The sequence below is a fragment of the Engystomops pustulosus genome, chromosome 1 (assembly GCF_040894005.1).
Source record: "Engystomops pustulosus chromosome 1, aEngPut4.maternal, whole genome shotgun sequence".
Lineage (NCBI taxonomy): Eukaryota > Metazoa > Chordata > Amphibia > Anura > Leptodactylidae > Engystomops > Engystomops pustulosus.
In genome coordinates this window covers 85,744,155-85,770,872 of record NC_092411.1, presented here as the reverse complement: position 1 = coordinate 85,770,872, position 26,718 = coordinate 85,744,155, and the positions used below count along the sequence as shown (strand labels likewise).

Below are 26,718 nucleotides of genomic sequence, written 5' to 3'. Positions count from 1 at the left end.
TTGATATTTTGGTGATCAAATTTATTACTTACACTTAATTGACATACTGTTCACACACCAGACTGCAATTCTTGACATTTTACATTCATTAAAAGTTCCCCTGAATTTTAAAATCTTTTCTCGGACACTGCGACATTCCCTGCTATGTTATCAGAAGGGAATACAATCTGGATCATGATAACAGCCTTCAAGATGTACAGTATTTTGTCTAGAGTAATCGGTTAGAACAAGGGGCATTTACTAGATAGGTGTAATGCAAAGGCAAGTGTGAACACAGACTACAGGTTTTACGTTGCAGTTTTAGCTGGACATTTTGTAAAAAAATCTTTCCTCTTTCCTAAAATATTTCCTTTAGATTTAATTTTAATAAGCCGAGTATTAAGCATTGAACATGCTCCATTACAAAAATCTATTGCAAGTTTATCTACAACTGTACTGTATAACATTAGGTTAACCTCTCTCACTCACATAGTTTTAACCTCATATTCATATTTTTATATATTATTTTAACTTAAATATTCATTTTACACAGAAGAGCTGGAAAAGCATAAATAACGTAGAAATGAAACAGTTTGCATAGATTCCAAACTGCAACATCTGAAATGAGCAACGTCTTTCAACTGTGCGCACAAAACCCATTCCAAAAAAGATGGGGGATAAGGATGGGGTCATGCAAGAATGAACATACCAGTGTCCCAGTGTGATCTATTCCAGACACCATCCAGAAAACTGCTGGGGAGAGGATGCACCATAACCACCAGGACTTGGCTGAAAGTGTGCACAGCATACTTACAGGTCATGTATTATTTCACCAGTAGTTTTCTTATACTCCTCATATCATATAAAATGGAGGAAAACCCCAGTGCACAAGATCCCACAAAAAACAGACACCTCTCTCTCGCATAGTATATCCACGTATGGGAAGGAGATTAGAAAACTCAACTAAACTCCAGCACTTTGCATCCTTTAGTAGGTGCTGCCCACTGATTTACTGTCCTCCAGCGATCATTGCCATTATTTTCTACATCCAATATGCTAATGAGACTCTACTGTCAGATGGGCAGCAGTCTGCTACAGTCACACCACCGCCCATTGTATGGTAGAAAACCTAGAAAAATTAGAAATACTGGGTGCCTAAACTAAATGCAGCGATTCCTCCAGCTAGAGAAAAAAAAATTCCAACTATGCAAAAATTTGTGGAGTAACACCTATAATAAGATGCAACGAGTTGGAGTTGGCGAAGGTGAATACAGTCCTTTTTACATTAAAAGATCAAACAAAAATAGACCCTAGAATTTTGCCAATAGGCTGAAACCACTATGAAAAACTCAATTTAAAAAAGAAAAATGAGAAAAAGAACACTACTGGGCATTTGGGGGGGTCAGAGCTTCTGGCTGTTTTACAGATCTTAACTCTCAGACCAGTTTTACATAACAATCCCATTGTTATCACAGCCACAACTCATTGCTATTTGGTACATTTGTTACAGAACAAAATTGTAGGTTTTTTTTTCCTGGTGTTAAACTAAAATAATGAAAAAGTTGAACAGGTTTCGCAAAGTAATGGCCTGGCTGTCCATGGAAGTCCATGCCATCCAATGCTAGTGACATTCATAGGGTATGTAAACTAGTAATGTACAGTACACCTTCTTTACATTTTTTTTGCTCATGTCAGGTACAGTACACTTAAGTAGTTTATGCTCAGAGTGTTTATATAGCTATAAACATACAGGTATATAAACACAGATGTAAATGACAAAATTCTGCATGCGGTTTGGTCAGGTCCGTCTTCATTCGTCATTGGCAGCACTTGTTCCTCTCACTTGACCTTGGTTGCGTAGCTGTGTCACAAGGGAAAAAAAAAGAAAATGATTAAGTTATTTGGTTTATGGTGGACTTCAAGATTAGATCATAAATATCAAATTGTTTAGTTTCCAACAATCAGCATTGCTATAAAGAGAAAATATATAGTGCTTAGAAAAGAGCCATTGTCTATAAGAGTGAACCCCTCTAAAACCATATTACCCAGCAGATAAGGGAGGGGAAGCTATAAAGAAGGTAGAAATTACATAGAAATGTGCAGCCAATGGAAAGAGCATATAGACTGAACCAAGCGACTTGGGCATATGGAGTTTGCTGGGACCATCACCTTATTTGCCCACTACTTACTTACAGACCTTAATACTGCCCCTGTAACTAGACTTGGCTTGTTTAGTCTGCCGCAGTTGTACCTCGAACGGGACCCTTCTTACGTATCTAAATGTGGAATGAAATTAAAAGCTACTCAAAAGATAAGAAATCACTAAATAACAAACACATATATGAGGAACCCAGCACACAAGGCTGTAAAACACTTGTCCATGTAGGAAATAATGCTGTGTAAGTACACGGCATGGAAAGTTACAGAGTAAGACCCCTTACACACGAACATATGCTACGCCTGGGTATAGCATACGGCCAGCTGGAGAAGGGTAGGGGTGAGCACTCCTCATCCCTCCCCTCTCCATAGAAAGACATGCACTGTGCACTTCTATGGGACCTGTATGATAGCTGTCATTCGTCTGGCCGCCATAAACTTTTGTGTGAAAATAATGAAAATGCTGTGGATATTACAATCAAGAAAGCGGTCAATATTCTGCATACATTTTCTACTGCCTAAATACCCTCAATCAATTTAGTGAGACTCGCCATCCACAAATTACTCTATTCCCTGTGTGAGGAGATCTGCTGCAAGAAAATATTCACACATATCTCAGTTACTGAACTGTATTTGGGCACTTAGAGATTGTCTTAAACGTCACAGTCCACCTCAAAGTCTTGTTACTGTGGGACCGGGACTGAAAGTTAAAGTGTAACTGGTATTTAAAGGGAACCTGTCACCACATATTCACAGATATAGCTATTGGCAGGTTCCCATAGAGCTCTATGAACTGACACCTTTCTATTAGTTAAAAATTGTTTTCCTCAGATCCTCAGAAAAGTGTAGAAATAGGAGGGTTATAAATAACTGTTCAAAGCTCTATACACACCAGGAAGATGGAAAAAAGGCTGTGGCGGCTGTCGCAGCAGGTGCCTATACATGGAAAATATCCTCTTCTCCAACACTCAGGGTGTTACCACAAAGTGGGCAGAAAACTCTCCCACAAACCTCCCATGAAATACACAATACAGAAATAGTATTAAAACTCTTACCGCTTCTAACTCTTTCTGTGTTTCATCCTCCATTCGCCTTATGTCTTCCATTGTTAAGTCAATCCATTTGTCAATCCAGCAGAACAACTGACGATGAAAGTTTGTAAATATTCGTTTTTCTTGCTTAAAAGTAAATAGAAAAAAAAACTGATTACATTTCTAAAAAGTTATTGTTCAACTGTAAAAGTTGTTTTGCCCCCGTGGGGATAGAGCAGACTACTGCCACTACCATTGACTGGAAAACTATGGCAAAAAGCCAATGTCAGTGGCCACGCATTCTGTCAGTCAGATGTTCATTCTACTGACACCTGTCCATCCTGGATGACCAACAAGGGCACAATTTAGTGTACGCCTGTGTGTTTTCCAAGCTTCTCCTGACAAAAAGGAATGCCACATATTTTATCCCATTTGCCATCAGGGAAGACTGCAACAAGACTATATAGAAGTCCGCTGATCTAAACAAGACAACTTTCCTATGGAGTATATGGCCACATTAACCTGGTCGCTTGTTTATTATATTTTTTCTCAAAGCTATACATAACATTGTTTAAGATACAAAAGGACATCTGTGGTTTTGTATCTCCCAACTCTGGTTTTGGCTCAAAGAAAGCATCAAAAATTCATATTGTTCAGATACCTGGAGATTCTTACCTTTTGAATAAAACTTTCTACTTTATTTTGAAGCCCCCACCATCTAAACTTTATTGTAACTAATTTGTAAGCACACATTCGTGGACAGTTCTCTGAGTTTGCAAGTTCTTTCTGCAAAAATTGTGGAGAAAAATGTGTTAGTTTGGCAACGTAAAAGCAGCAACAAGTAGCTGTGGTACAAATCAAAGCTGTGTACTACCCAATAACTAAACCTCATTGAAAATTATGGCAGAATTATTGTACAGCATGCAGGGAAATATACGGTTTCCTGTATAGGATAAAGAAAACGTTTCCTTATCATCAAGCTTGACTTTCAGGAAAACTTAACATTTTATTCAAAATTACATAAAAACCACTATTATCACAGATAATTCATCAACACCAACACCCATTAGCCACTGTAATCTACTATCAAAAAATACAGGGCTCACAAAGAAATGCCATTTTGGTCACTGATAACAAGGGGATCATTGTTATCAGTGGCCAAAATGGCATTTCTTTGTGAGCCCTGTATTTTTTCATAGTAGATTACAGTAGCTAATGGGTGTTGGTGTTGATGCATTGTTATCTGTGATAATAGTGGTTTTTATGTAATTTTGAATTAAATGTTAAGTTTTATATTATTCACCTTGCGATACTACATTGAATAAAGTAGGTGATTGGTACAGTCCCTAACAGACACAATTGTGGATCTAGAAGTAAATATAGGGCCAGTCTAATAGTATGACTTTCAGGAAGCCTAATGACATGATGCTGGATTAAAGCCAAACCAGTATATCTATTCCAGAAGGGACAGATTTCAAAAAGTAGACAGCACTGTTTTTCCTTTTGGAACAGATATAATGTTGTATCACTGTACAACATTGTACACTGTAATCCCACATTTCATTAGGCTTCTTGCAACTCATGCTTAAAGGAAACCAACCACCTAAAAAACATAAAAAAACCCTATTTATACTCACCTCCGCTCCTCTTCACTTGATCCAGGAACTGTCCGTCGCTAATCTTGACATGCCAGGATCACCTAGAAAAGAAAGTTATAATTAGCAACCCAGAGTGCAGGAACAAGATGTCCGGCGCTTCAGGCTGCTAATTATGCATTCCCCCACACCTCCCTCTCCCAATGCTGGGAGTGAATGGACCTTTCCTTAATGCAAAAATCCCAGTAAGGAGAACTCTTTCTTGCCAACCATGTATAAAATGCAAGCTCTTAAGAGCAGGGCCCTCATTCCTATTGTCTCATCAGATGGTTGTGTTACTCTGTTAGTTACTTGCTGCTGGGAATTTCATCAGTGAGTGCAGGATGGTCAATACAATACACAGATATCCTAATTTACTTTTGAGAATGGATTATTGATTAGTTGACATATGATCAGGGCGGCACCATTTTATTCGGTTTAACATCAAAACTGAGCAGCTATTAACATTTTAACAAATAATGTAACACCAGAAGCAAAATGAATGCATGCTCCAGCTAGTTTCTAGCTTTGAACATGTGTAGCCATAGTTACATCTTGGCTGTTCATATACTACTAGTGTACACTTAAAGGGATAATATTTTTCCATTTGTGCCCACAATCTTGTTGGGCTTTAAAAGGGGTATTCCGGGAATATGAACGACTTATACAAAAACCCATAATGCTATAATAAATGCATATCACAAAACTCAATGTCATTAGACCCAAATGGAGCTTAAATGTTCCATTTCCAATCATAAAAAGTTTGATTTTATGATTCACAAAATGTTATGGGCTTTCTAAACTAGGAGGAGATATCACCAACATGGCAACCACTGGAAACTACACGATCCTTTATTTCTCATTAACTCCGCCTCCCTCTTATGCTCTGCTCCCAGTGATGATCTAAGACTTTCTTGCTCTGTGTTGATGCGCAACTGCTATCACTGCACATTACCTCGCTGAGATGGGCCTCACCACAACACTGGTCATACTGGATGCATCACAAACAACCCACTACAGCCAAAGATCACATGACCTGCCCAGGCAGGTTCAGGACATGTGACCAGTCGCCATCTTCTGTCCTGTGTCTGCTCCACGTAGAGGAAATAAACAGACTGATCATAGGGCCAGTAGCATTGTAATTCCCCATTACAGTGTTTGCTTTTTTCTGCTAAGGGGAGCTCAACTTTAAATAACAACCAATTACACATATAATTCACATGGATCTTACATATAAGCTTGCTCCTGAAATACCCCTTTAATGGAGATTTCAATCATATTTTCAAATTTACCTTCCAATTAGGTCCCAGAGGTCCACGTTTTGTTCTGAATGACTGGAATATTGCTGGATCTTCATCGGCTTTGTAATCCTAAAAAACACAAATGTTTTTATAATGTTACTATACAGTACTTATTATACTGTACATGAGTGCTTACCACTACTTACCCCTTATGGAATGCACATGTATAAATGACTTGAAGAAATCTTATGTATAGGTCATAAAACACACAAAATCACAAGTCAATATAAATCAGGATCTAAAGCAATGCTGTCATCTCCAAACAACCCAGCAGTGGCCAGAATACTTACTATTTACCATCCTGGGATAAGTGAGGGCAGACCCTGAGTCACTACAACTTCTGCTATTATCCATCTTTCTGCAATGCACTGACATACATAAGAAAAGACAGCGCTTTCTTTAAATATCTTTAGAAAAATCTTCAGTTCATTTCCATTTAACCAAAGGTTTAGCTTGTAAAAAAAAAGCAGAAAACAAACAAAAGACGATTCTATGATACATGACAGATCTCAGCATAGGAAACACAATGCGCAGCTCCCAATTACAGCTGCAAATGAGCAATAGTGTGGAAGGAGACAGCCTTCTGGCTTTGTTAGCCATGCAATCTCCTTCAGGATCCCACAGGGAGCGGCGAGCCACTGAAGGCCAGCCTTTGGCTTGTGGTTGATTTTGTTTGCCACCAGCTGTAGACTTCTCATCTCATTAGGTTAGTTAGAATACTCTGGGGGATGACAGCTGGAGCCCACTTGAATCTCCGGCTCGGAGGATTACTGGAGGCTAATTCCGCTGCACAGTTTCTGCAACCCTTAAACCAGCGCGTCCACTACATATCACTGCACGCTACAAACAGCTTGAGCTCCTGAAGTAGGTTAAAAACGCAACAGGCAAAGATGTCAGAACGGATGACAATGCTCCCTGTCCGCAGAAGGCCCGGGCAAAGGAAATGATTCACTCTACAACAAGGGAAGCAGCAGACATGTCACCCTGGCTGCCGTCTCAATGCAGCAGAGTGCAAAGTAGGATTTGTAAAACCACGTGAAGACAGCGAATAATAGTCACATATAGGATAGGTCATAATTCGGTTGCCGTATTAAATAGGAGGTATCCTGAATGTAGAAGCCGGCAGGCTCAAGTTGGACCAATAATAAGCTCTATTTAAAAGACATTTTTAAGTAATTACCATAAATATTACCTTGGAAAGGTTATCACTATTAGATTGTATGTAATTTGGCTTCTTCATTGTATACCAAGCGATACCCAACCTGGTATAACTGCCAATTAAGGGGCAGAAAGGTCATGCAACCTCATTAAATGGCTGATTATTAGGGTGTCAGGAGTGAATCCCCCACCAAACTAATACAGATGATATATACTAAGGATAGACCATCCATAGTCTACAGTCTTGAGAAAACCCAGTTAAATGAAACCTGACACTAAACCACCCAAAGCTCCTTATAGACTTGTGGCTTAGTGTCCAAAATAGCCTTATATATATATGAACTCTCTCCATGACCATAGTAAAATCCTGTATACTTCGCTGGAGAGGAGCCCAATAAGGCAAGTATGAACCTCCTGGCCAAAGCAGAGAAAACGTATGACAGGTTACCTTTGAAGGGGGTCCTCCAGCTTCCAAGTAATACCACATTTGAAACCAGCAATGTGTGAAATATAGATGGCTCAGAGTCAAAACAGCCATAACAATAATAATAACAATAATTCTTTAATTAAGTATGTTTTTGGAGTATGGGAGGAAACTGGAGGAGCCGGAGGAAACCCACGCAAGCACAGAGAGAATATACAAACTGTTTGCAGATGTGGACCTGGGTTGGATGCGAACCCAGGACGCCAGCGCTGCAAGGCATAAATGCTACCCACTCAGCCCATAATCATCTTAGAAGAAATTCTGCATTTATAGGCATATCAGCTCCAGATAAGCAGGGAGCCGGAACTTCTGGTGCATGCAGTTTCTTGTTTTTACACCTACTTTTTGTGGTCTGTCAGTCATTGTGTAAGGGGTGGTGCTGGGTAGCATGAATAAAAGAGGTGCACCAGCAGAAACGGCTATGTTCCTAGTGAAGACAGGAAAAACTGAATTTTTTTCAAGAGATCATCCGCTCATCTGTAAAATTTCTGAACGTTGAGTCCTACACTACACAGTTTTTTTATGTGGAGTAATTTGGGAGCTAGTTACTTCCCCTTAAAGGACATCTACTACCAGGATGAAAGACTGTAGCCCCTCAGGCTCATTTGCATACAGTCCTTCATTATGATGCCCTCTAAAGACTAAGATGACAGATTTGTTCAGATCCAAAAGTTATTTCTCCTATAACATCTGCTTGTGCCAGATATGGGGACAAGTCTACTGACAGAGTTCTTGCGGGTGCCAAATACATCCAACTAGTCTATGTAATAATCAAGAGCAATAACTTCCGAATAGCCTCATCTACATAAGGACATCTCTGCCTTGTCAGAACATTATAGATGGAATGGAAGAAGGCGGCACCAAGCTTGTCCGGTTACACGTTTCTTTTGCAGGTAGTGTAGTCAGTAGCGTGAGGAATGTGAGAAAATGGAAGACTCTATAAGTTGTTTTGTTGCAGTGCACCCTTAAACAGCTCTAGATTATGATGGACATAAGTAATGCAGACTGGTTCTTTGACCATACGGCACATGCTACAAATCCTAAAGTAAATAGCGTGCTCCAAAACCACCAAGCCAAACCATATTAGCAAGGTGCAGATACTTGGTATCTACTCCTATTTCCATTTTATGGAGGCTAAAATTATCCAGTTTCAAAGCCACTTATTACCAACACTCATTACATGGCAGCTCATAGTCAGCCTCGATAGTCACAACAACCACTCCCCCCCACGCTCACTATCAAAAAAAATATCTCAAAGATTACACTTTAACCCTTTCACGCCGAGGCCATTTTTCCCTCATTTCTATTTTTTTACTCCCCTCCTTCAAAAATCTATAACTTTTTAATTTTTCCATGTACAGAGCTATGTGGTGGCTTGTTTTCTGCGTAACAAATGGCACTTCATAGTGACTGTATTCATTATTCCATGCCGTGTACTGGGAAGCAGTAAAAAAAAAAAAAAGCACCCTAAATGACATGTCTACTTTATTCCTTGGGTCGGTGCAATCAAGGGGATACAAATTTCTATAGGTTTTATTATGTTTTCATACATTTACAAGAATTAAAACCTCCTGAACATCTTGCCATCTTCTGGTGCTAATAACTTTTTCATACTTCAGTATATAGAGCTGTGGGTGGTGTCATTTCTTGCAACTTTTGATGACGTTTTCAATGCTATCATTATTTTTAGGACTGCACAGCCTTTTGATCACTTTATTACATTTTTTATATTTTTCAAAATGACAAAAAAAATGGTCTTTTCGACTTTGGGTGGCATTTTACATAACGGAGTTAAACGCTGAGAATAACTGTTACTATATTTTGATATATTGGACATTTTCGCACAGTGGGTGCTACTGGTGGGTGTTTACTGCAATATGCAGCAAAAACTATCTTGTATGGGAGAGGGCTCAGTCCGTTAGCCCTCTCCATACCCCCGTAGCCGGAATGTGATGTAATACTACGTCACATGTCGGTAAGGGATTAAAGGGGCATTGTCCAGAAAATCAATGTTTAAGTGACATGTTAGGTGGTGAGAGGGGGAGAGTTTAACACTGAAGTCAGGCTTTCCTCAATTCAGAATGCCCTCTTTACTGTAATTGATTCCTGCATCCAGACAAATCAATAACCAGATCTCCTTCACTCTTAGGCAAGGAAAGCTTGACTTCAATGCTGACCTCTCCACCTCCACGACTTTATGCAAGCAATTAACATCTCACTTTTAGGTTGATTTTCTAAATAATGCCACCAGACTGAGCCATGAAAGAAACGATCTGGAAGGTGTTAATCTGCTTCACAACATATTGGTAATGGTTAATTAGGTCAATTTCCGATAACAGGTTCCCTTTAAACCCTTGGGAAAGAGCTCATGGGTTAAGTAAAACCAGGGATCAATGCTGGCACCGATTCCAGATGCGAACCCTCGAACTGCCACCGGCGGCAGGCTGTCATATTGGCTTTGATTGTTGTTCCCTGTGACATCATCGACATTCAGTTGCCATAACAGCCTGGAGAGTCTTTATAAGACAACATGTAAAAGTGGCACAGCAAATTCTCCAAATACTGCAATACTGTAGTATAGTATATGTGGTAAGAGCAATCAGACTCTCCGGGGACCAAGTAAAAAGTAAAGTAAAAAAATAAAAGGAAAAGAAAAAAAAATTAAAATCACCTCCATTTCCCTAGAACCGCTATAAAACGAAATAAATAAAAATCATAAACATGTTGGGTATCACCACGTCCCAAAGTCCCGATCTATCAAAATATAAATACGGTTATTCTCTCCGTTGAACTCCGATACGGAAAGTATCACCCTTCCAAAACTTAAATTTTTAGAGATTTATACACAATTATAGTTTTTTGAAGTTGGGGGGGATGGGGAGAGTAAAAAAATGGAAATGCAGAAACAAAGGGTCAAGTCGTTAACGGGTGAAAGAGACTCACACATAAGAAAGCAACCTTATTTTAACCATGGTGGGGGAAAAAAGAATTGTTGTACTGTCATTCTCAGGTTGGCCACTAGAGGCCAGCAGAATCATCACTTTTGTGAATGGGAAAAATGGACACCTAAGGTTTTATGGCCTAATGTTGTCTTTTGTTGGTTTATAATGATAAAGCCACATCAATGCTACCTAGAAAAAAAGAATGAAGGAAAACAGAAGACTACAGAGGACTTTTATTTATTTCCATTGCTTAATTGGTGCCAATATACTGACACAAAGAGCCAATAGTTAACATATATATGTCTTCTGTCTTCATCTTTGTCATCACAGTCTTTTTAGAAGGTTACAAACGATTATCTAGATATCTACAGGAGCTGGACATACAAGTCATACAGAAATGACTGTGACCATGTGAAGACACTCGGTCTCCTTGTCCTCTGCCCTCTCGTGCAGTACTCCTCTCCATTCTTATCTCACATTGCTTAATGATAAGCAGCAAGTCTGGAGTCCGCCAGCTTACAATCCTGTTACTTCAAGCTGCTAATCTGGATTTTCTATATTGCTAGGCAGTAATATGACTAGGTAAAAGGACAGATATAAAGACCATATGCTAGTCCTACTGTCTTGTCACAGATGCTGTGTTAGCGGAGAGAGACCGCACCATTCATGTAGTACTGACAAACCTTCAAAACAAAAGAAAGTGTACAATATTCAAAGAACAAGACGTTTTGTGGAAAGTGTAGGTCCTCGACCAATTTGTAGATCTACCAAACAGAATGCATACAAAGGGCAATATGTATTTTTTTTTATTGTATGCACCGGTAAATTGCAGATTTCTGCGAGCCAATCAATTGCTAGATAACACAATCATGTGGCACTCCAAGGGCTTAGGACAAGCTATTAACATCACCTGGTAGGATAACACATGAACTGATTTTGTGGACATATGATCTGTCTGGCCTGTCAACAGATTACACATTGATGACACATGGATAGCTAAAACAGACGATGGCTCCACTGTTTGCGGCATAAGAATAGCACACATGTGCATGTGGCCTTGCAGTGTGAAACAGTCCACCACTGCTCCCAGGACCCCCATGAATGTGACATAGTAGTATGCAGCACTATACACTTACACATGAATTTATAACTATCACCTGAAATGACAGAAGAGAACTAATGAAATATAGCCCAGGTCTAGAAGCCTCTCTTTGATCCACAGATGAAAGGGGCGCCAGTTTTAATAAAGGATATATAGTATATCACTTACTGAAGGTTCTACTTGACTTCTATCTGCAATGTCGATATGGACCACTTCAACAGTCTTCCACACATTGGGATCTAGACAATGTACCTGAGAGGAGATAAAAAGAATAAATGAGTACGTCAGTATTTGCATATTACAAAAAGTGAACTTTACGGAACAGCTGACAGAGGATGGACAATGCGGAGGAGTATGAATAGAGTGAAAAAATTGAAAAAACCCCAGATAAATCATGTTAGTTTACTTTCTGTAGTGGTATTGTGCTGTATACCTGTGTGCCCACTACAGGATTCATCAGTCCAATGCTACATGCACACGACCGTATGGGGGACATATGCACGGCCGTAAGCTTGCGGCCATACATATGTCCCCCATAGACTGCAATGGCCGTTACTGTGTATGGCACCGCACACGGCAAAAAGATAGGACATGTCATGTACGCCGTGAATCTCTATGGAGAGGGGCCACCCATCCTCCTCTCCATGGCACCAGACATATGCCCACCCGGTTACGGCTCAGTGGGCATACGATCGTGTGCATGTATCCTCATACTATACATGCCAGCATCCCTTCTTAGAGGAATGGATCAGTGGCGGATATATCAGACACAAATTGATTTCTTTTTATATCATTTTCTTAGTTTACTCTTTGAAAATTTAAAAAAAAAAAAAAACATTTTCCAAAAATAATTCAACATTTCCACACAGCATATTTGCCATTCCAACCAAATAAAAGTCTTACATTTTCTTGAGTTCCCATGTCTGGTTTGTGCCAAGTCTCGATTTTGATGAAGAAGTCTTCTTTCATATATTCATTCTAATTAGAGCAAAACACAAATGATACGTCCAGGAACAAAACAGGTAAATCTGGTCTTTTTGGAAGGATAGATATGCGATACTTATGGGATCTGACCATATTAGATCTGCCTTATAGAAGTATTCAGCTTACTTCTTTGGTGCGATGGAAAGATCAGGCTAAATTCACACTTGCATTCGGTTTGTGCCTTTTTAGTCCAGTCTTAATAACTGATGTGTAACCATCCGTACAAGTCTATAGGGAACATAAAGTTTAATGGAAAACCCCACAGTCTGATCTTTAATCTGAACAAGGAGGAGACAGCAGTCACCAGGTTTGGGGCTATACATCTCCCCAAACCTATGAACTCAAACATTGTTTTTGGCCATCTGCCATCAGTAAATTAAACAGATGGCACACAGATGAATGCATTTCACTGGGTTCACAAACAAACTGGGCTCCAGCCGACTGCCCGGGCCACAAAACTTTGGGCCTTTTCCTGGCGGGGTTTGTGGTGCAGGAAGTCTTTTCTACAGTCCTTACACATGGAACCGCTGCACGGGTAGGAGGAATCCGCGGCAGGGAAACACAGACTCTTTCCTGGTGGCTTCCAGCACCTATCAAGTCATTAGCAGGCCTCACTTTGTTTTGGTGTGAACTAAAGCAATATCTATATATTTGCCCACAAGTAGCATCGGAAGCATCTACGTTTTGGCAATTTTGTAATCCAATTGAAATGGAACTGATGTCCCCCAAGGTAATCTGCACAAAATCTGCTGTTAATCTACAGGTTGCAATCTTGGTAACAAGTATCCTTTAAATCACAGGTTCAAACGTTATCTAACATTTTCTAATTCCAGCATCTATGTTCCTGGATGCAGACAACAATTCAAGGTACATGTCGACATAAAAGGTTGAAGATGACCACATTTGGGGAGATTTATCCGAAGTGTCTGAGGTAAAACTGTTCTAGTTGCCCATGTAAAACAATCAGAGCTCAGTTATAATTTTATAAACAGCTGTGGGAAAATGAAAGCCGAGCTCTGATATGTTGATATGGGCAACTAGAACAGTTCTGCTCTCATACACTTCTGACAAATGTGCCCCATTGCTCTGGGAGGGCTCACTCGCAGGCACATCTTATTCCCCAGCAGCTTACCAGTGTCTGGGTGCTGGCGTCATAAAGCAGCGTTCTGTGTATTGCTCTGTCTGGACCAAAGAACTGAGGTGAGTGTTACTGTTTATTTCTTTTTTTACTGACCCCATTTGGTCCATGTGGGATGATGGGGGCCCAGGCTACATATAGTTGCTCCATGGGTGGTGATGTGTGCCCAGTTAATCCATGGGGGGTGAGGGGGACCCAGGCTACATAGAATTAATCCGTAGGGGTTGAGGGGGGCTGCGTATAACCCATGGGGTTTGAACGGCTGCATATAATTGATGGGGGTGAGAGGGGGTGCACATAATTAATCCATGGGGGCTACATGTAATCCATGGGGCGGCTGGGGGTGTGCATATAATTAATCCATGGGGGTGAAGAGGCTTTATATAATGAACCCATGCCGCCACGCAAGTTTACTGCAAAAGGGGCGTCCAAGTCATAAACCTATAATGTTTTTTTTTTTTTCTGTTAAGATTCAAGATACCCTTAAAGGGAACCTGTCGCCAGGAGACCCATTTTTAGCACTCCCCCAGTCCCCACAGAGAATAGTACAAACACTGCCAAAGTGTTTTTGTATAAAAAATTGGTTTTACAGAAAAAAAGATATGTTATATTGTACCTTTCATTAGCATCTGCTGTGTGACTAGGCAGTTGCCTTTTGGGAGGGGCTAGAAAGGAGCAGTCCCCCCCCCCCCACCCTTGGGATTCAGCTTCTCCATGTGACCTTTTCAAATATGTGAAAACACCCATCACTTGGCTTGGCGACGCCCCCTGCTCCTCTACAGCCAATCCCGAGTGTGGGGAGTTATTCATATATTTGAAAAGGTCACATGTTTCCCAAGGGTGGGGGGGGGATCTGCTCCTTTCCAGTCCCTCCCAATTAGCAACTGCCTAGTCACACAGCAGATGCTAATGAAAGGTACAATATAACATATCTTTTTTTTCTGTAAAACCTATTTTTTATACAAAAACACTTTGGCAGTGTATGTACTATGCTCTGTGGGGATTGGGGGAGTGCTAAAAATGGGTCTCCTGGTGACAGGTTCCCTTTAAACTCAAAAGCATCTGCATTTAACATTCAGAGAAATATTACATTTTAGAAACTCACCGTTACAACTGATCCATGAAGAGCAAGAGTAAATGCACATAGGGTAAAAATGAGGGGAAAAAACACATTATAAGTAACAATAGGTGACACATAAATACAAAGTCATAACACATTTATGAGAATGAATGACTCAAATATAAAATGCCAGCAGTTTGAGATACTATAACCCTCACCTCACTCCACTTCATTCCCTGCATGTCCCTCACTACTAACAACTGTAGACTACTCCCACCCTGCTGAACTAGAAGATACATATTAACTATATTCCTTGCTAGAAGATTTTACTGGAAAGTTTCAAAATTCACAGTCACCAACTGTAGAGTAAACCTTTACTAAATCAATAGAACAAGCAAACAAAAGTAACTTTGTGATAACTTAGGTCTCTACATATCTGCCTCTTTTTCTCCTTTCCTCTCTGTCCTCAAATGACATTCAAAATAACACATGCAGCTCACAGAGGTATCAGATAACAGGTGCACAGCAGTCTATGGAGGAGACGAGGGAAGGAGAATACACACACATGCATAGAGACTGCAGGAGTTCTACAGGCCGTGTGCATGTGTTTGTATTCTCTACTAGCCTTAATTGTGTATAAATGATCAAAATGAATTGAACATGTGGCACATTACACAGTTTTCTGACAATTAGGCTACCTTCACACAACCGTGTGGTTGAACAGGTTGAACAGTGTGGCCCATCTTTCAGAATGGAATAGAACCTGATCTGCCGCACAGTTCATACATGGTGCGGTGAGACACTGTGAGCTTACTGCACCATGCCTCTGCATAATGCACCTCTATGGAGACCATTTTGAACTGCTGCAGTTACTGTATATACTCAAGTATGAGCCGATTTTTTTTCAACCCCATTGAAATTATACTCTAATATACATGTTAAAATTAATACTTACCTCCGGCGTCCTCTTCTCCTCACGTATTCCTCGCAGCTCCTGGCGTCTTTCTGGCAGTGCAGACAGACGCGAGTCTATGTGCTTTGCCCACACATATGCTATGACGTTACTCAGCAGCGACACCACTGCATCAGAGTATGTGCATTGGCAAAGCGCATAGACGCACCTCTGCCTGCACTGCCAGAAAGACGCTGGGAGGAGAAGAGGACGCCAGGGGTGTGCCGGAGGAAAGTATTCGGTTTATTATTATCTTTAAGGGGCCATGCTGGGTATTTATTATGACTGAGTGGGGGCCATGCTGGGCACTTTTTATTACTGAGTGGGGGCCATGCTGGGCACTTTTTATTACTGAGTGGGGGCCATGCTGGGCACTTTTTATTACTGAGTGGGGACCATGCTGGGCATTTTATTACTGAGTGGAGGGCTCTACTACAAATTTTTATTAAATTGTAGCGACTGCATTTTCCACCCTAGGCTCATACTCCAGTCAATACGTTTTCCCAGTTTCTAGTGGTGAAAGTAGGGGCCTTGGCTTATACTCGAGTACATACGGCACTTGCAATCTTCCAAGCTTTAAAGCAAATTGACCTAATAAACTACTACCAGTTGCTGTGAAGCAAATTAATATCTTCCACTTCATGGCCCAGTGGCATCACGTGTAAAATCAATTTTGAAGTGAGATGCGATAGAAAATCATGGAGGCGGGGATCTCATAGCTGAAGTCAACCCGTCCCCATGTCAGCACATCCCCTCTGCTGTGACTGACATCAGTCACCATGATGCACCAGACTGCTGGAGAGCCGGTTGGTGATCTCCCAAAAGTGCAGTCAATTACAGCAGAGGGGACGTTATGAGAGCTGAACTTCAGTGCTTAACTCTCCATCTCCTTGACTTTATACAACCAATTAACGTCTCAAGTCATAGTAGATTTTCTGATGATCACGGCAAGGCTGGTAGGAGAGGTGGATTTAAATCTCTACTATCATAGGCACATAAAATTACTCTCCCTATATCAGCCCTTTAAAAGAATTTTGCAAGAAAAATGGAAACGGGACACTTTCCTGTACTTCCAATTTTGGGCCTGCGTCTGGATGGAACTTCTAAGGGTTACAGGAGCTACATTATCCATGCCCAATAATCCCAGGAGACAATACAACTAAAGTCCCCTGGAGAATGAAAGTGATATCCTGTGGTCTGGCGAAGTGCTCATTGGATGATGCAGGTCCAGCTACATGCAGGCTGAGACCCAAAATTACCAGACCAATGCAGAAACTGGGACAGGGAGAGTATGTGTAAATTATGTTAATGAGTCAGAAGGGCATTACCAGAGCCCCTCCAGCTGTAGTTTCACAGGCTGTTACATTGTCTCTCCCTACCCCTGATTTCTAAGCACTGACCCCTCCCTTTGCATGCTGCAATCCAATGGCAGCAGAGGACGTTTTAGCACACAGTAGGAGGGGGAGTTGCTCCTGTACAGCGTAACAGCTTCCAAAGCAAAAGCATGAAATGGCTCTGGTAAAACCCCCAGGACCCTTCTGGCTCATTACCATAATTTTAAAAGGAAGGAGGTTATGGATAATAGATATTAGAAGATAACAGATATAAGAAGATCTATTAGTAAGTGTCCCTGGTTTATCATGCTTTATTATGATTGTAGATTTCTATACGTCCTACTAGTATATGTGCCAAAATAATGATCCGTGTAGTGTGAGAGTTATTGTGTGAGTACGTTGTTCCTCTGATCTCATGAAGTAGGGTACTTAGCAAATGAAAGAAAAACTCCCATGAAGGAAGCAGGAAAGAAACTACGACTTACTTGTTCTACAGTAAGGGTAAGCATTCCAGGCTTTCTCATGAAATACCAAAGATCCCTCTGGAGCAAACATTTTTACGAAGCCAGGGACTTTACTGGAAAAACAAATATATCAATTAACTATACAAACACATCTCCATCACAGTGGACATTTTTTAGCAGCATTTAGCTATTATTTCCATAAACATTAGGCTTATATAGACCTATGATTGTCAATGGCACAAGATATAAACTTGGAGATATAAATCTGAAAATCCCAATTACTGCCAAATGTTACAGAGTGTTCTGTTGTACAAATATTAATCAACAGAAACGGTCTCCATACTCCTAGCACATGAACACACTTGGTCGTGGAAACGGACCATATGCTGGTCAGATCCAACAGTTGGGAGTCCTTGTATCATACAGAAATCTGATACAAGGAGTCCCTGTCTGCCGGCTGAAATGGTCCTGTATCAGTGGATATGAGCAGGGTCTACTAGGAAGGCTTACCTTTTCAGATGGTAAATTTTATGTGTATATTGGCCCTTCTCTCCATCTTTTTCATAAGGTTCATTTTTCAAGACTTCGATGCCTTCCCCGCCACCTGTTTCATTTTTGCTGGCTTCTGCCACAGAATAAAGCTGACCAACTTGATACTGAGAAACACAGCGGGAAAATAGAAAGTTATATTGTGACGGCACAGGTCTGCAGACTCCCATTGTCCTTCTCCACAACACAGGAACAGAGTAGAGGCTTGGGTAATGCTGTACAATTTACCCTGTGCCAGTATCTGAAGGTCTTGGGAAGATTTCTGAAACCTCTATCATGGTTTCCGTATGATGTGATAGAGAAAAGCCTGAGAGATGCTAGTCCCAGAGCAGATATCTTGGTTTTCTATGGCACCACACCTGTCCAGGACCAGGAACTATGGCACTGTGTGCAAGTTTAATGTATGGAGCACCTGGATGGCCTTCATGTGCTGCCGTACTGGCAACAGTTTTCCTTCAACTTTTTTATACCATGCCAGGGGAAAATTACAACTGGGAGAAGGTTTAAGTGAAAGCTTTAATAGGATAAACTACAACAAAATATACAGAGCAGTTGCTTTGGCTCTTGAAGGATCTAGGTTTAGGACGGCAGCCCATAATTTGGTGTGTTAATGGAAACCTAGTTTGAATAATTGTCCACTTTTAAAGGGAACCTGTCATCAGGGACCTCATTTTCACTAAAGACAGGTTGCAGAAGCTTATTACACCTGCAGTGCAAATCTCCCTTTCTGCCTTTTCTAAGCATTTGCATTACAATATAATTGTGTGTTAGAACTTACTCTTGCACCCTGACAAAATCCTGGAGTAGTCACAGGGGCTGGACTTTGGTTTGGATGCATTTCAAAAAAAGCATGTGCCTTGTCTATGTTACTCAGTCCTGAGATCTTAGCCCACACCTTTGTGCTGCTATACAGCTCCTCCCTCCTGCTCCTTCTCAGAGGTCACAGCCTGGTCAGTCTGACATCAGTGAGGGAGGGACAAGCTGTTCAGGAGCACAAAGATGGAGGCAGCCTGCAGCTCAGACAAGTCACATGTTTTTTGAAATGCATCCAAAGCAAGCCCAACCCCTGTGACTACCCCAGGATTTTATCAGGATGCAAGAGTAAGTTATAACACACAATTATATTGTAATGCAAATGCTTAGAAAAGGCAAAAAGACATATTTGCACTGCAAGTGTCATGGGCTTCTGTAAACTGTCTTTAGTGAAAATGAGGTCCCTGGTGACAGGTTCCCTTTAAATAGTTTTTTTTTTTTAATTCTGCCTTTCTGCATGTGAAGTACAAACATTTACTAACACTAGTACATGTGTGGAAATGAATGTTACAGCTACTAGCGCATACTGAGGGAGAGCTTCTCTCATGTAAGCAGGTGACCGGCTGCAAATCATGTGGCAGCGCAGTTGTTTCAGTTAAACCCTTAGTAAGACATTGTACAGAGACGTTCACCAAAGATTAACATATTTTTCTATTGTGTCAGCTGTAATTCTGTCCTAACTTGATCAACTTCAAATACCCAGGTCATGTAGATACCAGGAAATGACCTGGACTCGAGCCAATTCCACAGTATTCAGCAAGTCCTCTAGTAGAGGGATCAGAATGAGAAACTAGAAGGTGCAGATGAACAAATACTGATAGCATCAGACTGGCCGAAGATGTCCTCCAAATGCCCTGTCTCAGTCTGAGGATAGAGGATTTTTAAGTTTTTTTTATAGATCACTCACATTGTCAGTATTCTGTTCCAGTATTTGGAAGCCGAAACAAGGAATGGATCTTAAAACACTGAAGACTATAATATATACAAAATGTACACATTTTGAATATCCAAGAATGTTATTTAGCTTTTGTTGCCAGGGACACAAGATATTAACCATAAATAGAACAGGAATCCAACAAAGCATAAAAAATATACTAGGATTTTTTTCCACTGCATTTGGAATTTAAGAAAATCTGTCACAATGGAATGCATTGTAATCTCTAGGCAGCCTGTTATAGAGCAGAAGTAGATGAACAGCATAGAAAGCTGGACGTTTATTCACATTACAAGGTTCCCCCAAATTCTATATGAAAAAGCTCAGCTTTATATACACATGACATTAAGGAGAGGACAGGAGACAGGGAGATAAGAAGTAAGACATACCTCTTCTACGGAGCACGGCAACACTACCCGGCTGAAAAAAAATAAAATATGGTTTAGAAAGCAAAAAAATAGACTTGACAATAGCTCTAACAACTAGGTGTACATTCACTACTATCCCCAAATCTAAAGTATACAGTTACTAAAACTATGTGGAACATTATGATAAACACATATGGAATATAATCTGAGAACAATGAAAGTATGGGCTCCATTCACATCTTTGTTCAACGGTATAAAGTCGTGTCACTACCGAAATAAGAAAATGGATTGTTTGCAGATATCGAAGCATGGAGATTATCATATTCAGATTAACGTTGGTGAAGTGAAACTCATGACACACTCATTATCACCAGCCAGTCCTTGTAGCTACAAACACAACAGTGGTTTACAGAACAGACCCACTAATAGAGAAAATAACCAATCCATGTGCCCTATTCTGCATCAATCAGCTAGGACACAAAAGTAAAGGTATTGGGAGTTGGACTAGCCAGATCCCGTATAACAGGGTTTTTTTGGGGGATGAGACCAATCTCCAAGCCAATGGTCTTCAATTCTTTGCTGGCCAAAATTTTTTTCTCAAAGTATGTGGACAATATGCAAAATATAAAGTAGAACGTAAAAACACATTATATTTGTTCTGGATAAGGAAGGAGGTCTTTTAGAGAGATTTTTCTTACAAAAGTGGTCATTTGAATTAAAGATTGGCTAGATTATTCTTGGGTTCTGCACCGTGTAAGAACCAATTCTTAGAGACACCATTGACCTAAAAGCCGCAATCAGGCTGCACCTTAACCTTCTGCATCTTCTCATTTCTCCATAGAAAACACAGAAAAGGGCTGCAGTGAGTAAGGGGTTAAAGAGGTCTGTTATTTTATTGAGTGCCATCCACAAGGGTAACATAACAAAAATTGGACCATTATAGTCAATGAGATCTGTTGGTGTCCATCAAGTGACCGATCCTGTATTTAGCCATTATTGTAGTTCTTCGGTTTCTGCAACCAAAATGAATGACAAAAATGTACTGAAAGAATAATCATCTGGCATTATGTGGAATAATGTTAAAAAGACAGAAAAGGATAAGAATAAAAACTGCTCACATGTGACGAGGTTTCCTAGAACTCTGACCTCCTCTTGAAAAATGCTGATGTCAGCTACTACTGGGAAGTGTGATGAAAAGATTTTACTCAGAACATCCTGAGCACTAACACTTTCTACCAAAGTAGCTGTAGTAGCAGATCCATGTCCAAGACCGCGTCCTAGATCAGCTGATTTTAGGAATTAGGCATATCTGAATTTTATCTTTATTAGCCATTTTTTGCATAGTCTTTCTTATTCATTGTCTGCTTTCCTGTACTGCTTTATGAAACTTTTCAGTCTCGGTTGAGAACAATAAGTCTCAAACAGCAGTACAAGAAACCAGACAACATGGTGATAGAGTGACTTGTATATCCCCAATCAACACTGCTTTTACCATTGCACATACAGGGCCAGGTCCTCCTAAAGACTGCCCCCTGAACCGTTTGGTTGGAGCCAGTAAAGAAGCCTTTTTAATATGCACTGCAGAGGGCCATGAAAATCTAGCGTCTCTGCTTTTTCTATAGGTTGTTTGATGTGATATGTCCAGAGTTGGGGTCAGATAGAGATGGAGAAAAAAAAACTATACTCGCTTCTCCAGTGGTCCCCCATGTTTTAGCACCTGTATTTCAGTCACCAGGGCTTCTTGTTGGACATTGTGTTCACTGTGAATATGACAGCTAAGGGCAGCAATTGGTAGAATAATCCTGACCTCCTCACCAGGAAACAAATCACCAACACTGAAACTAGTAGGTATTGTCATTTCTACTAACTCAAACACGTTACATCACTTAAGCTCATGTGTGTGATTCGGACAACCTCAAAAAACAAATGAAAAGAAGAAGGAAAGAAGGTCAGCTATTTAGGAAATCCAAGAAAGGAAAAAAATCCAACAAAAAAAACAGATCAACATGTACCAAACCTGGAACCATACCAAAGCCTAATTGTAAAATCAATAATTCAGCATGTAAAATTACACCGAGTCAATTAACCAAGTCATAAAAGACAATGAAATGGGAATTTACACATCCAAGGGCTTGTATAGTAGATACACAACCACAGGTTTCACTAAATACAATGTCACAACTACTCTAGTCACTGCTAGCAGATAGTGAGGCAAGTCTGATTAACGACCAATATCTGCAACAGAAATCTAACATTTCTAGTCTGGGGTCAGCATTGGCTGAATGCCTACACCTAGAAGTATAATGTGTATGGATCGATATCACATCAGTGAGGGGAGACTGTGGGGCATCGGCACAATCACATGAGTAAAGGTGTGGCAAGCGTCTTCTTCATGTCCGTACTTCTGTGTGAATAGAACACCTACTCCATAGCACTAACCAGAAGTGAAATCACGGACACCCCAAAAACTGACTGTCAGGAAGTTTGCTCCCACATTCTAAGCACTAAAAAGGACCCATCACCTGCTGCGCCTACTCCAAGGCTGCACCAGGGGAGTTTGGTACAGTTGGAATTCCCAAGTAGTAAGTGCCATTAGTTTCAACTGCCAATACGTTGCTGAAACCTATAGCACTCTGATGGGCCGTCATGGTCCGCAGCAGACAGCCTGGCACCGCCCACATGACAAAAAAATTGTATGTAGAGAAAGTAAGGCAGTGACTGCATCTCATAGACTGTAAGCTCTTGTGAGCAGGGCCCTCACTCCAATTGTTCCATATGAATGTCTGTACTGTTTAACGTAAGATTCTATTTCTTTATGTCCCCTATGAATTGTAAAGGGCTATGGAAATTGATGGACCTACAAATATATAAATAAAGATTATTATTACTATTGGACCAGAAATCCAACTGTGCCAGAATCTGTGAAGTGATACCATTTGAAAGATATAGAGTTGCTGTAGGTGGTGACAGGCCCTCTTTAAAGGGGTTTCCCCCCCCCTATCCGCTGTATAGGCCTAACTTGCTGCTCAGTGGGGGTCTCAGTGCTGAGATCCCCGCAGATCACGAAAAGGAGGGGTCTGTCAGACCCCTGTCGCTTAGTCAGATTAATGGAGAAGATGGCCGCACATTACAATTCCGCTCCATTAATCTCTATGGAGCTGACGGAAATTGCCAAGCGCGGAGGTTTCAGCACTGAGACCCCCACTGATCAACAAGTTAGGTCCTATCCCGTGGATAGGGCCGAACTTTCCTTGGTGGGAAAAACCCCTTTAAAGGCCTCACCTTAGAATAGACTATTCATGTATAATCCCAAGGACACCCTTTATTTTGTAAAATCAAAATAAGGAAACTTTCCAACAAAGTTAAATAATATCTACCCTTGCACTGCAGAGAATAACACCTAATTGATTGGGAGGGGTGCGCTTCCTGTGCCAGAACATTGTGGATAGATGTGTTCTATAACAAGGTGGGAATCACATCAGCATTAATAATTCCCATTGTTATTTTTCATGTAGCTTCAGCTCACCTAGAGGCAAAGGCATTTTTGAGATGATGCCATAAGCTATTGGAACCTGTCTTCAGGTAAAAAATACCTCCCTGATGACAGGTTCCCTCTAAAAGCTGCATTCAAATGGTTTATAATGAGTCATGTGGGTAGAGAATAGTCATGTGCTCTACTGGCTTAATTGATGTCATGTAGTCCTAGTGCACATGTGGGTGGCAGCTGCTGAAGATGGATTAAGATGATGTACTTTCCCTATAGCACAATCCAGGAGTGATCCAGCCTGCAAGACTCCTCTACGGCCCTGTAACTCTGTATGCAACATAAGTATTTTCTATATTCTGGGAGATTCGGTAATGCACAGATAAAAACTCCATTGTGATCCTGTCACTGCGCTGGATAACAGGTTACCGATTGTGACCCTACATCCTCATGGCAGCTTCCCTTATATATTAATACACTGCAGTATGTCAGTCAGCATATTGCTTACAGGTATTCAATTAGATCTAACCTTTGACAACTCCTAAAAGTTGTACAGATATAATCAGACTTGAAGGCAATTGCAGGGTTTCTGATTGCCACAGAAATTATTTACAGCCCATAATCGCATCATGGTCGGTAGCAGGGCTATGAGGGGAGCCCTCTTCCACTTTTATACACTTAGATACCATGGTCACTTCAACCAAAGAACTAGGCAGTGTGATTGTTGTATCTTGTGCGACTTTCTGCATGAGATTTTTATCTAGAGATTGACACGGATCAATAGAAGGCAACAATATTACTGAACTGTCACCAGGGTCCCATTTCCTCTTCTCAGGCGGCTGGGTATTGTAAGATTTTATAATTGTCCACCATAGCACACAAACCTGTTATTACAGAGAATTGAGATGCATGTGAGAGCCATTGCAAAATATAGATACAGCAGAGAAAGCAAAACCCACAGAAAAGGCCTGTGTACAGCATTATTTGGAAAGACACCCAGCATGGTACAGAGGCAGGAAGATTTTAATTTCCCGCACCCCAGTTATCAGACTAATGACAATATCACATATCTGGGAAAAGTGACTATTATCACAGCTTTCTCTTTAAAGTAAGCTGCCTTGGGAAAAATGACACCGCAAACATCTTTGTAATGTCCATCCCAACGGGTTCTTGTACAGGGAGGTGGATAGTGATGGCTTCAGACAAGATAAGGAGAGAAATGTGGCACTTGCTGCAATGTTTACTTAAGACAAAGCCTTGTATGTATTATATGTGTATCCATGCCAGAATGCTAACCTTTATGGAATGCCCCAGCCCCACATCACCTATACTTTCTGTATAACCCCCAACCATCTATATAGCACTGAGACGACGCAGGTAACCAGAAAAGCCTCTTCCCCTTCTTAAGCATTTTGGGATAGGGGAGAACTTGCTGAGAAAACAGGGGTTGTGTTCCCTGAAGTGACAGGTTGACCATTGTAAATAAGGCTGAGAGCTGGAGATGGCAGAAATCTGTTCTCCACCATCTCTGGCATCACCACAGACACGGGAAGGGGAGCGGATGTAACATCTATTGCCCACTACCAGCACATGTAGGATCGCACCCCGTGCCGGATACTGTGAGCACCGCTGGCTAGTATTTTTCCCATGACCACCATATATAAATATCAAAGCTTCAGAGGTAACTAACCTGGAGTTTCACAGAATCAGATCTCATTGTGTAAGAGCAGTTTTAGTTTTTGGAAAAGTTCCACCTTTAATACATTATATTATCTATGAGTAGAATCGGTGCCACACACTTGTCATCAGGCTGCAGAGAAATGGCAGCTTCTACAACACACAGATGAATGGAGACTCCTCCATGCTGTACAGCACTAGGGTGCTCCATAGGGTGGCACCCACATGCAATCTGAAAAGGGTTGTCCAGGCACATCCAGTTTTAGGAGTACAATGGGTACAACATTCTAGTGATCTGTGGGTGCGGTCTCACTGATCGGCAAGTTATCCCTAATTATGTTGGCTGGACAACCCCTTTAACATAAGGGTCCAGAAGAGGCCTATACCCCACTGATCACTGCTAGAGTACACTGTCTCTGTGCACACTGGTCAATAGACGCAGACGAGCCGCACATGCGTCACTTAACAACACACTGACGTCACAGGATGACACGGCTGCTGTGATTGGCTGGGAAAGCCCCGGCGCCGTGTGTCTCCGAGCAGCTTCTATGATGCAACCTGCAAGCGCTGCCCCAGGGATCAGAGCCAGAAATACCGGCACCACCCGCCGGGCCACGGACTGAGAGCAGAGGCCCAGCACCTCTTCCTCCCTTATACCGGGCCCGGCCATAGCACTTCTCATCCCTAATACCGGGCCCGGGCACAGCACCTCCCCTCCCTGATACCGGGCAGCAGCTGGATATAAGCCGCCTGCACCCCGTGTGCTGACCTCATACACCCGGCGCCCGCCCCCCGGGTCATAGAGCCCGCACTCACAATTCCTTGATCAGCACCATTCTCCGCAGCGACCGCCGCAGCTCCTGTGCGGCACCGACGTCACACGACGCTTTCCGGGACAGCGGACGCCGCGTTAAACCACGCCCTCCGAACGCCCGGAAACACGCCCACCTACTCGCCTATTGGATCCACCGAACAGCCTGGTTTTGGAATCCCCACCTGCTGAGCGCTGATTGGCCGCGGCAGTGACATCTGTCAGAACGCCCGTGTGTGCCAGGTAGTAGCACTTTCCCAGGATACCGCAGTCCTAGCGCCCGCCTGAGCCTAGAGAGACATCTGTCACATATCCAGTGCCCACTATCTGTAAGCGTCCGTCATAATACAGAAGCCTAGTGG

General features: G+C 41.4%; 1 protein-coding gene across 1 annotated transcript; it reads right to left on the bottom strand.

The window, feature by feature from the left end:
- PITPNB (phosphatidylinositol transfer protein beta) lies at nucleotides 1-26,489 on the bottom strand. The gene is made up of 11 exons (XM_072146670.1): nucleotides 26,362-26,489; nucleotides 20,406-20,436; nucleotides 18,231-18,376; nucleotides 17,742-17,833; nucleotides 15,016-15,023; nucleotides 12,692-12,766; nucleotides 11,957-12,040; nucleotides 6,094-6,171; nucleotides 3,843-3,953; nucleotides 3,192-3,314; nucleotides 1-1,840 (listed from the first exon to the last, which is right to left on the bottom strand). The coding sequence occupies exons 1-11, from the start codon at nucleotides 26,379-26,381 to the stop codon at nucleotides 1,790-1,792; spliced, it is 819 nt and encodes a 272-aa protein (XP_072002771.1). The 5' UTR covers nucleotides 26,382-26,489; the 3' UTR covers nucleotides 1-1,789.
- Between the last annotated feature and the right edge of the window lie 229 nt (nucleotides 26,490-26,718).

Coding starts and splice junctions, on each gene's coding strand:
- PITPNB (XM_072146670.1), bottom strand. CDS start 26,381: ATGGTGCTGATCAAGGAATT. Junction 17,834..18,230: donor AAAATTTACCATCTGAAAAG/GTAAGCCTTCCT, acceptor TTGTTTTTCCAG/TAAAGTCCCTGGCTTCGTAA. Junction 3,954..6,093: donor CTCTGGGACCTAATTGGAAG/GTAAATTTGAAA, acceptor CAATTTTTGCAG/AAAGAACTTGCAAACTCAGA.